General features: G+C 45.8%; 1 protein-coding gene across 1 annotated transcript in view; it reads right to left on the reverse strand.

Annotated features, from left to right (window-relative positions):
- Positions 1-14,679, reverse strand: part of LOC148775812 (ATP-binding cassette sub-family C member 4-like) — a 154,648-nt gene that overhangs the window by 108,812 nt on the left and 31,157 nt on the right. Inside the window, 4 exon segments of the mRNA XM_088842651.1 lie at positions 6,188-6,274; positions 6,496-6,590; positions 11,138-11,329; positions 13,221-13,310. Coding sequence (XP_088698777.1) covers positions 6,188-6,274; positions 6,496-6,590; positions 11,138-11,329; positions 13,221-13,310 — 464 coding nt within the window.

Raw genomic sequence — 14,679 nt, forward strand, 5'->3', positions numbered from 1 at the left:
TGGGGGCGGATAGGGAGACTCATAAATGGTCAAGTGCACCCACTGACGGAGAAGGCAATGGCAAGCCACTCCAGTACTCTTGCCTAGAAAATCCCATGGATGGAGGAGTCTGGTGGGCTGCAGTCCATGGGGTCACTAAGGGTCGGACACAACTGAGCGACTTCACTTTCACACATTGGAGAAGGAAATGGCAACCCACTCCAGTGTTCTTGCCTGGAGAATCCCAGGGACGGGGGAGCCTGGTGGGCTTCCGTCTATGGGGTCACACAGAGTCGGGCACGACTGAAGTGACTTTGCAGCAGCAGCACCCACTGAGGGCTGTGGGAAGACAGAGGGCACGGGCGCCCACTGGAGGAGCAGGAGGGAACGGCAGGGCCCACCTTCCTTCTGTGTCCTGGCACACTGCTCCCTGGCTCTGGGACAGAGGGACCAGTGTGCACAGACAGACAGGACTCCCTGAGAAAGGACCCCCACGGAGCCAGCACAGCTGGACACCAAGTGGGGGTGGAGCTGCAAAGGCTGAGGGGGGCAGACGGCAAAGAAGCCTGTTCTCTGTTTGAGGGCCTGGAGCTGCTTCCTGAATGTGAAGAGGGGTCTGAGAAGGGCTGGAGCAGGAGGGTGAGCTGTGTAGACAGCAGCGTGGGAGTCTGATCAGGACAGACCCGAAGACTTGAAAATGCAGGAGGCGGGGGTCTTGGATGGGCTGAACCAGGACCGGATTCACAGCTGGACACAGGTGAGACGGCATCAGTTCACCCAAAGCCCCTCACCTTCTGCAGGTGATGGAACCCATTTAGTGTTTACAGCATAATGTAAAACTCATGAACCGTAATGACCTTCCTTCATGACTGAAGGAATCTGTTCCTCGTAAGTAAAAGTGTGATTTATTTACTTTTAATACAAAACCCTTCACATGACTAAGTTTCCACGTGACCACCATCTCTCATAGCATATTGTTCCGTCCAGTTCTCTAACTTGAGAACACTCCAGTTGCTGCTGAGTGATTTCCTAATTTGCTTTCATGCTCTCTGCTTTTACTTTAAGTCACCCTAGAGGATGTGGTTCTCATTAGCAAACAACAATTTTAAGCCTGCTTCTATCAAATATATATCCAAAGTGGTGCACCCAAAATATTTGAGAGGATTTTATAAATATCTCCTGTGTTCAAAAAAGAGCTCAGGAGAACTTCTGTGATCAGCACACTATATTTGACACCAACTGCCTTCCCCTGTGACACAGATACAATGGCCAGTAGAATCTGTTCCTGCCCTGATGGAGAACTTGTGCAGATGCACACCAGACAGGGTGATACACATTTGTGAGCTCAGGGTGGGGCGCTGGGAACAAAGAGGCTGAGATACTCATGATGCCAGGAGGGTGGGGGTGGGGAATCCCTGTCACAGCACTAGCGCCTGTCACTGAACTCATGACAAGACACAAGGCACTTCTATAAGGGGAAATCCATCAAGCCATGAACAGGAGAGCCTGGGAAAGGGGGGTCAGATCAGAGAGCTGGAGGCCACGCCATGTGTCATCTGCCCTGTTCTCTCTTGTTCCCAAAGATTCATGCTTGTATGTGTGTTACAATACACCTAACATGAAAGTTACCATTTTAACAATTTTAAGCATAGAGCTCAGTGGCATTAAGTACATTCACATAGTTGTGCAGCCATCACCACCATCCAACTGCACAACTCTTTCATCACCCCAACACTGAGCACATTTTACATACAGGCAGGTTCTGCAGACTAACGACCCCTGCTTAGTGGATGTGGAATCCCAGCTCCTCGTGTCCAGAGCTCAGAGCTCCTCACACGTCTCCCTCTCACACACTGGACTCTGCTGAAGTCTCTTTACTTTGCTATTCTGGACCTGCTGTAAATCAGTCACGTCCCCTCAGATTCACTTGACACTTTAACCTGTATACTTTAATACTGTAGAATTCAGTGACAGAGACTTTTAAAAGGTAATCATCACCCTTAGTTATACTGGACCTAATCTAATCTGACCGGTGTGCTTAGATGAAGAGGAGACTAAGACATAAGGACATGGACACAGGCATGTAAGTCAGTGAAGTTAGAACACACCCCCTCATCATGCACAAAAATAAACTCAAAATCGATTAAAGACTTAATCATAAGATGTGACACCATAAAACTGCTAGAAGAGATTAGAGGCAAACTTTCTCTGACATAAATTATACCAATGTTTTCTTAGGTCAGTCTCCTAAGGCAATAGAAATAAAAGTAAAGATATACAAACGGGGGCTTCTCTGGTGGCACACTGGTAAAGAATCCATGTGCCAATGCAGGAGACACAGGTTTGATCCCTGGTGGTCCTAGAGGATCCCACATGCCACGGAACAACGAAGTCCATGGACCGCAACTACTGGGCCTGTGCTCTGGGGCCCAGGAGCCATAACCACTGAGCCCACACACTCTAGAGCCGGTGCTCTGCTTGAGAGGAGCCACTGAAATGAGAAGCCCACACACTTCAACTAGAGAGAAGCCCCTGCTCATCACAACTAGAGGGAAAGCCCCACAGCAACAAAGAGCCAACACAGCCATAAATAAATAATTATTTTTTAATTAAAAAATGTAAACAAATTGGATGTAATCAAACTTACAAGCTTTTGCACAGTAAATGAAACCATAAACACAATGAAGAGACAACCTACGGAATGGGAGAAAATACTACAAATGATGTGACCAACAAGGGCTTAATTTCCAAAATATACAAACAGCTCACACAACTCAACAACAACAAAAAATCCAATCAAAAAAGAGGCAGAAGAACTAAATAGACATTTCTCCAAAGGACACATACAGATGGCCAATAGGCACATGAAAAGAAGCTCACTATTTTGAATTACTGCTGCTGCTAAGTCACTTCAGTCGTGTCCGACTCTGTGTGACCCCATAGACGGAAGCCCACCAGGCTCCCCCATCCCTGGGATTCTCCAGGCAAGAACACTGGAGTGGGTTGCCATTTCCTTCTCCAATGTGTGAAAGTGAAGTCGCTCAGCCATGTCCGACCCTTAGCGACCCCACAGACTGCAGCCTACCAGGCTCCTCCATCCATGGGATTTTCTAGGCAAGAGTACTGGAGTGGCTTGCCATTGCCTTCTCCATTTGAATTACTAGAGAAACGCAAATCAAAACTGCAATGAGGTATCACCTCACGCCAGTCAGAATGGTCATTATTAAAATAACAGTGGCTGAGGGGGAATGGAGTAAAGGGAACCCTCCTACACTGCTGGTGGGAATATCAGTTGTTGCAGGCATTATGGAAAACACTATGGAGGTTCCTCAGAAAACTAAAAACAGAATTACCTTATAATCCAGTAATCCCACTCCTGGGCATATATCTGGAGGAAACTATAAATCAAATACACATGCACCCCTATGTCCACAGCAAAACTATTCACAATAGCCGAAACATGGAAATAACCTAAATGTCCATAGAGAAATGAATGGATAAAGAAGATGTGATACATACAGATGATGCAATACCACTAGCCATTAAAAAAGGAAAGAAAATACCATTTGCAAAAATGTGGATGGACCTAGACTTTATCATACTAAGTGAAGTAAGTCAGAAAAAGACAAATATCATAAATCACTTATATGTGGAATGTAAAATATGACAAAAATGAACCTATCTACAAACCAGAAACAGACTCACAGACATAGTGAACAGACTTGGGGTTGCATGGGTGGAGGGGGTGTGGGGGAGGGATGGACTGGAATTTGGGGTTAGCAGATGCAAACTATTATGTGTATAATGGACAGACAACACGGTCCTACAGTATAGTGCAGCAAACTATATTCAATATCCTGAGATAAACCATAATGAAAGAGTATTAAAAAGAATGTATAGCTGTGTATAACTGAGTCACTTTGCTGTACAAAGAAATTAACACAATAGTGTAAATCAACTATATTTCAATAAAAACTTTAAAAAAATGGACAGAGACACAGGGGTGCTCAAGGACAGAGGGAAGACCATGTGAGGACACAGCGAAGTGGACGCCACCAGTAGCCAAGGAGAGCATTCTCAGCAGAAACCAAACCTGCCAACACGCTGAACTTCCAGCCTTGAGAACTGTGATAGAATTAATTTCTATTCTTCAAGCACCCCCATCTGTGACAACTTGCTATAGACTGAATGTTTTTGTCCTCAAAATTCATGCATTAAAAGCTATTCCCCACTGTGTTGGCATTAGGAGGTGGGGCCATCGGGAGGATCAGGTCATGAGGGTGGAACCTGCATATACAGGATTAGTGTCCTGATTAAAGGAACCACATGACACCCTCACCCCTTCCACCACGTGAGGACCCGGGGATCAGACCCTCACAGGATGCTGAATCTCTCAACACCCTGACCTTGGACTTTCTCAGCCTCCAGAACCGACAGAGATAAACTTCCATTATTTCTAAGCCACCCAGGCTACGTTCTCCTGTGAGAGCAGCCTGAACAGACACAGCCCCAGCAAATTGACACGGGGCCTCCCAGCAAGAATGTCCAAACAGCTTCTCTTTGCCAAACAACCAGCCTCCTCCAGGTGAGGACGTGTCTGTGTTCTCCTCAGAGCCCTGCTTCCTCCTCCCTCCACAGCTGAGCTTCTACTCTCCCTTCAGCAAAAGAACTGGGTCCTCTTCTCAGCCTTCAAACACCTGCCCAGCCTGCAGGCCCCCAGGGCATATCCTGCCCAGCCCCGGGCACAGGGAGCCCTCCAACTTCAGGGAAAGCCTCCAGCTGCCACTTCCACTTCCACTTAGTATTTCCTACCCTCTATGGAAACTCGCTAAACCGTGACTCTGCTGAGCTTTCCCAGGCATCTGTCTTAACAAGCTCCACACAGAGACAGGTTCCTCAGAGGCAGGAATGAGAGCCGGGCGTCCTCGTCTCCCTTATTTGGCCCAGTGTGTTCCTTCCCCTCTCCTGGCTCACCGTCCTCCTAGTAAACTGAGAGGTTTTGTGTAGGATGTGTAAGGGCATCGACCTCAGTGTATACAGCAGGACATTCATAAGTGCAGCTGGAAGGCTTATTGGCTTTACAAGGTGAACGAGAGCTAGGGAACTAACTGTGGGGTAGGTATGGAGGCTGTTTCAGAAAAGGGGAACTCATGAGGCTTTCAAAGAGGCCAGTCTAGACTCCCCCAGAGGCCTCGGTCAGCGTGTGTTAGGACAGAGAGGCATCAGAGCTCTTCTCCTTCAGGAGTTCTGCGGCCAAGAAAGAGCCACTGACAACACATTCCAGAAACGAAGTGAGAGTCAGGACTTCAACCAAGATACCGAGTTCCAACTTCAAGGTTACCCTACATGAGGGTCTAAGCATTAATTCTAGTAAGGATCCATGAAGCAATGTTAAACAACTGAGTCATACTCAGATGTGAAGTAAATCATTTGCAAATTCTAGGCAATGGCACCCCACTCCAGTACTCTTGCCTGGAAGATCCCATGGATGGAGGAGCCTGGTGGGCTGCAGTCCATGGGGTCGCTAAGAGTCAGACATGACTGAGCGACTTCACTTTCACTTTTCACTTTCATATATTGGAGAAGGGAATGGCAACCCACTCCAGTATTCTTGCCTGGAGAATCCCAGGGATGGTGGAGCCTGGTGGGCTGCCGTCTATGGGGTCACACAGAGTTGGACACGACTGAAGCGACTTAGCAGCAGCAGCAGCAGTCTTTATTAAGTGTTTCCAAACCAACGGATTAATTAATAAGCATACACCAATAGTCTTTCCATGGAAGTCCTATGTCAGTACTGAAAACTTCACTTCTAATGTGCCTTCAACGCATGATGGAGGAAAAGGACTGGTATCCAGTTACCAGGTTACCAAGTCCTACTCTCTGATTTAAAATTTTTACATTGCCCTTTTTATCCCTGGGTTCTGGATCCATCAACTGCAAGTCATGGGGGAATCTATCATCTATCCCTCACTCCCTAAAGCATGTACCCCACTCTCCTCCACACACTGGGAGCACCTGCTGTATTTTCCTGTCCTGACCTCATCATGATGTAAGATTTCTCTACAATGGATCTTCTTGGAGGGGACGGAGGGACACCAGGGCAGAGGGAGCTGAGTCTCCTGAGCACAAAGGCCTTCCTGAGCTCCCTTCCCTGATCCCTACAGGGCTCCTGGAAAGAAGAAATGATATAAAACAGGAGCAAACTCACTGTTTGAACAAGTGCCTGCTGACTTTTGCGTCCACTGCGCTGAGAGGATCGTCCAGGAGGTAGATGTCTGCGTCCTGATACACGGCTCTAGAAAACAGAGAGACGTCAGGAGAGGACACTTCACATTCCCTGGGTCTCATCTCTGAATCATGATGGTGTCCAACAACTTCATGTTCCTCCTACAAGCCCAGGGAAAGGACCAAGTCCCTGCTTCACACAGGCCCACCCAGTGAGCGGGGTCTGCGTGCTCACGTCCACTAGGATCCTCGGAGGAGGACGGGCAGGGTGGCAACTGAAACCCCATTTACCTGGCGAGGCTGACCCGGGCTTTCTGCCCTTCACTCAGCGGGGTTCCTCCGTCTCCTGTCACAGTTTGATCTCCTTCCTCCAAATTCCGCAAATCCTGTATGGAGATAGAAAAGGAAAAAAAGAAAATCATTTAAAATGTGTTCTGCCATCCTAACCTTTTAGCATCAGATCTTCATACAAGTGTTTAATCAACAGCAATGTGCTTATTTCATAGTGACTAAACTATAACCAGGAAAATTAAACTCTCAGGGCTTTCTACTTGCTTTCATTCTGTATTTTTTCAAAGCATTTATGCATTTTACCACTTTAACAGGTATTTATTGAGGATTGACTATATACCAGACACCGTTCTGGGCACAATGAATTCAGCCACGGGGAAACAGAGCCCTTAGAATTTCTTTCCACTGTGGGAGATGATAATGTGGAAAATTAACCTTAGCACAAGGACTGAGGCTGAGAAGGAAAAGGAAGCCGGCCCAGGGGGTGGAGAGTGAAGGAGGGAAGCGAGTCCACACTGGGATGGGAGGGCTCTGCTCAGAGGGGGTGTGAGCAGATCTGGGGGGGAGCTCAGGCAGACCTGGAGAGGCTGCGCTTCACAGAGGGAGGGGCGGGTGCAGGGGCCCCGGGAGACGGGAGACGCCCAAGGGGTTCAGGACAAGGAGGCCGGAGGGCAGAGTGAGAATGAGGGGAGTGAGAGGGGCAGACAGAGCAGGAGGAGCCTGGAGGCAGTCCAGTAAGAGGGGAGGGGGAGGGGAGGACTGACATGGTCTGAGCTTTACAAGGAAACTCCTGCGCTTTGCAGAGACCAGGCAGGAAGTGGGGAAGGGTAAAGGCGAATACAAGCGAGGACATTACTGGAATAAGCTAGAAAACAGTGGGAATGGAGAGACGGGGTCACACTCCAGACACATTTGGAAGGCAAAGTTGTAAGACCTGCTGACAGGTTGGGTGTGGCTCTAAGAGGAAGGGGAAGGACAGGGTCTCCAGGACTGAGCTGGGGAAGACGGTGGAGGCAGGTTTAGGAGACATCCCTGTGGACGAGCAGAGACACGCTGTCGGTGACGCCACGGTGCAGCTGGACATGCAGAGGTGAAGGTCTGTGCTAGAGACACAGCTGTGAGGGCTGGAGGCCCAGCAGGTGAAGGCACAGGACTTGTTTTATCCCAAGTTACCAGCTTTCCTGATCTTGGTCTCTGCTTCTCACTTTCAGAGAAGGGATAACACCTCGCCAATGTCTTCGCAGTGATAGTTAGGGCAAGTCATAGATTGACAGGCAAGGTCTGTACAAGAAATGGGAACAGAAAGAGCAGGCTGGGCAGAAAAACCAAAAGGAAACAGTGTGCTCGACGTACACCAAGCAGATCAGCTGGACTAAGTTGATGCTTGTCTGTGAAAGCAGGAAAAACTCAGAGTTAAGAAGGATATGAAGCTTTGACTTGAGGATCTGGGAATCTACCATAAGTTATATTTGAATATTATTTAAGAAGTAAATGGGCAAATCAGTCTATTTTCCCCAGAGTATCTGGGGAAATTAAAAAAAAATGACAAAAATATCGCCCAAATGACAAGATAACAATCATGTTTAAGTTACACAATTATTATGTCAGAAATCTTTGAATTATATACGAAGCTCCCCAGGCATCCACCTAAGATACACAGCAGTACCTTCTGCAGATGATGCCCTCATTCTCTGTCTCTACTTTAGCAAATCTGGGGAGAGAGCGGGTAGCACACTGGAGTCTGCGTGATAAACAAGTCCTTTGATCTCCCCAAGTCTCACATTCCTCTTCTACAGAACGTGCGACAAAAGCAAGAGTCACTAAACTCAAAAGCGAGATCACCCTCTATAAATGGAAAAAGTACTAGAATCGATCATAACTTGCTACTGGTGGCTGATGCCTATTTTCCCATCAAACCAATAGCAGGACCACATTCACAGTGTGGGTCATAACATGCAAAGCACACGACCATAAAGAGAAGAAAAAGTGTCCACAACACCCTCCCTGACAGGCACACAGACACACAGGTTCCCTGCTCACTCAAAGCTTAACCAGGTTATATCCAATGAAAGGCAGCAATTGATCTGTCATGAAGATTCATTATTATTTCATCTTCTTTGTTGAGTTCAGAAATTATTACCATCTCTTGATTTGGTTTTCGTGAACAACAATGAGACATTTTAAACAGGTTCCCAGCCCTACATTCATACACACACACACACACACACCCCCATACATAGTTATTGGCCTCTGTTTCACTGTTTAAGTCCTCCCAAACTGTTCCACTTAGCTTTTACGCTTTAATTCTACATTGTTTCATTTTGCTTAACAAAACAGTAACAAGTCATAGCACAGCAACCGTAACCAAGTTCTAGAAAAAGCACCTAAATCCACTCATTCACTTAGCACAGTTGGGGCACAAGAAACAGACTCTCTCCGAGTCTGGCAGCAAGACTGCGGCTGTGTTGTTGACTCTGATCATTATCTGTAGACCAGCCCCAAATGGGAAAACCATTTCACAGGATTAGCAACAAAATCTAAGTCAAGCTAAATTCCTAGCCACCACTTTCCAATTAGGTTAAAGGGAAAAGCCTGACTTGAGTATAGACTACAATTCCCCCCACTGATAGAAAAGTGTTCTTATTCATGTTATTTTCCTTTAAGTTTCCCCAGTTCTCACTGAACAGCAGACACACACACTAGAGGCAAACTGCTGCTGCTGCTGCTAAGTCACTTCAGTCGTGTCCGACTCTGTGCGACCCATAGACGGCAGCCCACCAGGCTCCCCCATCCCTGGGATTCTCCAGGCAAGAACACTGGAGTGGGTTGCCATTGCCATCTCCAATGCATGAAAGTGAAAAGTGAAAGTGAAGTCGCTCAGTCGTGTCCGACTCTTCGCGACCCCATGGACTGCAGCCCCCCAGGCTCCTCCATCCATGGGATTTTCCAGGCAAGAGGACTGGAGTGGGTGCCAGTAGGAAATGGCAAAGCAGATTTGATGCCATCTGTCCAGAAGCACATCAAGGACCTTCAGCGATGATGGAGACTTACAGCAGAAGCACCACAGAGCAAACTGTTGAAATGCTAAATGTGGGCTGGACGTGAGGCCCTGGCAGAGGAGAGCTGGACTCGAGACTCAGGCAGCAGGAGCCCTGCCTTCCTTCACAGGTTTTCTTCCATTTGGAATCGTCCCTCCTCTCACAGCCTGTCAATATCCTGCCCATTTTCCCAGGCTCATCCAAAGCATACTCTCCCATGAAACCATCCTGAACTCATCTCTCTTCCTGCTGGGTTCTGATTACACTTCTCATCTCTCATGAAGCACTCATCTTATTCTGCTCCATCATTTGTACACATGTGCAGGGCTTCTCTCAGCTCCTGCAGGGTGAGATCTGTGCACCAAGCTCTGTGCTGGACCCTGACGCTGATTATCTCTAATCCTCACAAGCTCACAGGAAGCAGTGGTCCCATTTCACAGATGAGGTAACTGAGACTAAGTGGGGTCATATCACTGGTCTGAGGGTGGTCAGCTGTTAAACAGAAGAGCTGGAATCTGAACCAGATTATGTCCTTTTGAACCACTTCATAGCCTTTTGCTCTTTCACATCACACGGCCCAGGGGGTGACCAAAGATTATATCTGAAATGAAGGCAACACTAAAATAACTCAACTCTCAAAGGCCTCGATACCTAGACACAGAAAGATCTTATTACCTATTCTTGTCAAGGCAACCGAAAAGAAAATGTCCAAGTTGCCAGGACTGTGTAAATATGAGATGAAAGTATATAGTATATTGCTTATGGTAACAGAACATGTTTATTGATAATTTATGTGGTATCTGGCCCCATTACTTCTTGGCAAATAGATGGGGAAAAGGTAGAAACAGTGACAGATTTTATTTTCTTGGGCTCAAAAATCACTGCAGACAGTAACTGCAGCCATGAAATTAAAAGATGCTTGCTCCTTGGAAGAAAAGCTGTGACAAACCTAAACAGTATATTAAAAAGCAGAGACATCACTTTGCCAACAACGGTCCATATAGTCAAAACTATGGTTTTTCCACTAGTCATATATGGATGTGAGACTTGGACCATAAAAAAGGCAGAGCGCCGAAGAATTTATACTTTTGAACTGTGGTGTTGGAGAAGACTCTTGAGAGTCCCTTGGACTGCAAGGAGATCCAACCAGTCCATTCTAAAGGAGATCAGTCCTGGGTGTTCATTGGTAGGACTGATGCTAAAGCTGAAACTCCAATACTTTGGCCACCTCATGCGATGAGTTGACTCACTGGAAAAGACTCTGATGCTGGGAAAGGTTGGGGGCGGGAGGAGAAGGGGACGACTGAGAATGAGATGGCTGGATGGCATCACCAACTCTGTGGACATGAGTTTGAGTGAACTCCGGGAGTTGGGGATGGACAGGGAGGCCTGGCGTGCTGTGATTCATGGGGTCGCAGAGAGTCGGACACGACTGAGCGACTGAACTGAACTGAACTTATCCAAAAGTCCAGCATAAAGCAACAAATAAGACCTTTCAAATTAAAAAAAAAAAAAAGAAAGAACTTTTAACAAACCTTAGAGCTTAAATCAACGTTATCATTATTTGAAATTAGATTACATGCAACTCAAAAGTCATTACTCACCTCTTCCAAAGCACAAGCCTTTATTACTTCTTGATATCGTTCTTCTTCATATTTCTTCCCAAATAAAATGTTACTCTTTATAGTTCCTGGAAACATCCAGGGCTGCTGAGAAACATATGCGATACTCCCATGCACGCTGACCTTCCCCTGGCTCGGGGGCAGCTCCCCCAGCAGAGCGTTTAACAGTGACGACTGCAAGAGATGGCAACACACACAGGTGAACGCGGTGCACTCAGCACGGAACACGCCCCGCAGCACGGCCGACCCCACCCTGGCACTGATACACGATATCAGAAGAGTATAAGTACAGCTTTGGATATTTCAGGGGAAAAAAATGGAAAAGAGCATTATTGGTCAAGGTAAACTAAAGGTTGATAAGGACTCTTAACACGATAACAATCTACTCTGCCTGAGTTCCCTCAGATGAAATGCTCTACTCAGCAAAGACTAAGAATGTTTAACATCCTTCTCTAGCAGAGCAGGCCAGCAGGATGTATATTTTCTGTATCTGATGTGTAATGCAGCTGTTCCTGCATCTGGGTATCTTTTACTTGACAAATACTTGTTCTTAAAAAGCTATGTGGGGATTCCCTCTGGTTCAGAGGTTAAGAATCCACCTTCCAGGATGGGAGGAAGGGATAGTTAGGGAGTTCAGGATGGACAGGTACACACTGTTGTATTTAAAATGGATCACCAGCAAGGACCTTCTGTACAGTACATGGAACTCTATTCAATGTTATGTGGCAGCCTGGATGGGAGGGGAATCTGGGGGAGAATGGATACATGTATATGTATGGCTGACATATACCCTTCACTGTTCACCTGAAACTATCACAACATTGTTAATTGGCTATACCCCAGTACAAAATAAACTGTTAAAAAAACAATAATTATATCCAGATAATAAACACTGAAAAAAAAAAAGAAGAACCCACCTTCCAATGCCAGAGGCTCTGATTAGATCCCTGGTCCCCTGGTGGGGGAACTAATAGCCCATATGCCAGGGCAACTGAGCCCACATGCCACAATTAGAGATGCTATGCATTGCAACCAAGACCCAATGCAACCAAACACATAAATAAGTATATATTTTTTTAAATTTAAGAACTATGTGTGAAGAATATATCCAAAGATTACTATTTAAAAGAACCTGAGGTTGTTGTATTTGAAGAACAGAAGTCCATCATGCCCAGGGAACTCAAATCCTGGGTGCTGTGACAACCTAGGGGAGTAGGATGGGATGAGAGGTGGGAAAGAGGTTCAAGAGAGAGGAAACATATGTATACCTATGGCTGATTCATGTTGATATATGGCAGAAACCAACACAATATTGTAAAGCGATTATCCTCCAATTAAAAATAAATTTTTGAAAAAGTCCTTCATGGAGGAAATCATCACCCTCTGCTGTACACACCCCACATTTAGGTTTCTGTATTTTGTTGTACAAAACACAGGACACTAAGTGCACATGTACACATCTCCTGTAACACACAGAAATGACAGGCCTATGTCCACACCATCAGAGCACTCACCACACTGGGCTGAAACAGTCTGCCTGCATATCTGTCTCGCCCCAGAACCTGGTTGCCTCTGGAGGGCAGAGGTGTCAAGGTCTGGTTCATGTCTATATCTTTAGCTCCAGCACATGGTTGCACATTCCCTACACAAGCATTGATGGGACCAAGTCAAGTCACGTGAAGAAATGCTCAGAGCTTCCTGCAAGAGCCTTCACCACCTCCAGACTTCCTAGAGGGGCCACTGTGACAAAAAGAAGTCCCCACTGTCTCCGTCCATCCTGAACAGCTGCCACATAAATAATCTCCTTCGCTGAGACGTCCAAACTCCCCACAAGCAGTTCCCAACTGTGTCACATGAACCATTAGGAAGGAAAACACAATGTGCATTTATCCTGATGCATTTGGCCATGAAACCTTTTTGAAAAACTGATGTTCCTAGAGAAACACCTTTCCAGATACACCCAATTCAAGCTCAAACTGAGTCATACTCAGCTCTGGGCTCCACCCCGAGGACTGAACAGAGGCTGTGGCGTTACATCAAGCTGACCAAAGGAATCACAACTTACCTTTCCTGCTCCCACAGGTCCGACTACAGCTAACAGTTCACCGGGTCTGACAGTAAAGGAAAGGCCTTGTAGGGCTGGGGTTTCTGATTCCTGCAAATTAAAGTTTATAAAAATTCCATTTCAATAAAGTAATACACATTACTTTATTTTTTTTTCTTTTTTTTTTATTGGAGGCTAATTATTTTACAATATTATATTGGTTGGTTTTGCCATACATTGACATTAATCCGCCCTGGGTGTATATGAGTTCCCCTTCCTGAACCCCCCTCCCCCCTCCCTCCTCCCTTTATCCTCCCTCTGGGTCATCCCCGCACACCAGCCCCGAGTATCCTGTAACATGCATCGACCCTGAACTGGCGATTCGTTTCACATATGACAACATACATGTTTCAATGCCATTCTCCCAAATCATCCCACCCTCACCGTCTCCCACAGAGTCCAAAAGACTGTTCTATACATCTGTGTCTCTTTTGCTGTCTCGTATACAGGGTTATCATTTGCATCTTTCTAAATTCCATATATATGCGTTAGTATACTGTATTGGTGTTTTTCTTTCTGGCTTACTTCACTCTGTATAATAGGCTCTAGTTTCATCCACCTCATTAGAACTGATTCAAATGCATTCTTTTTAATGGCTGAGTAATACTCCATTGTGTATATGTACCAAAGCTTTCTTATCCATTCGTCTGCAGATGGACATCTAGGTTGCTTCTATGTCTTGGCTATTATAAACAGTGCTGCAATGAACATTGGAGTACATGTGTCTCTTTCAATTCTGGTTTCCTCGGTGTGTATGCCCAGGATACCATTTCACACCAGTCAGAATGGCTGCTATCCAAAAGTCTACATGCAATGAATGCTAGAGAGGGTGTGGAGAAAAGGGAACCCTCTTACACTGTTGATGGGAATGCAAACTAGTACAGCCACTATGGAGAACAGTGTGGAGATTTCTCAAAAAACTGGAAATACACATTACTTTAAAAAGTAGAGAAAATAATGTAATAGTCACTGATATTCTAACATTAACTCGCATTTTTCTCCTTCCTATTTTAAGATACTGTGTCCCGAAGGCCTTTTCACCCAATCCTATGTCTTAGGGGGTTTGAAGTAGTTTTAAGTTGCCTTTAGGAAGCCTCCTTCTTTTACCAGATTTGCATACGGATACAGCTCTAGACACCCTCAGAATTTAGTAGCAGAGATGACAAGGCACCTTCCTGAAATGCAAACTGAATGATGCACACTAGTTTATTAAAATAATGTACTTAATATAATATCCAGTGTGGAAGGTTTTCAATCATTTCTAAGTTTTCATCAGGACACTTGGTTTTAACTGTCTCATTCATATCCACAAAGTGGCAGCATAAGTACCTGGCATGCCTGGCCCTTTAACATAAATAAATTGAAAGTGAAAGTCACTCAGTTGTGTCCAACTCTTTGCGATCCCATGGACTATAAAGTC

The sequence above is a fragment of the Moschus berezovskii genome, chromosome 13, assembly GCF_049115385.1.
Source record: "Moschus berezovskii isolate FMDL1 chromosome 13, NW_MosBer_1.0, whole genome shotgun sequence".
Taxonomy (NCBI): domain Eukaryota; kingdom Metazoa; phylum Chordata; class Mammalia; order Artiodactyla; family Moschidae; genus Moschus; species Moschus berezovskii.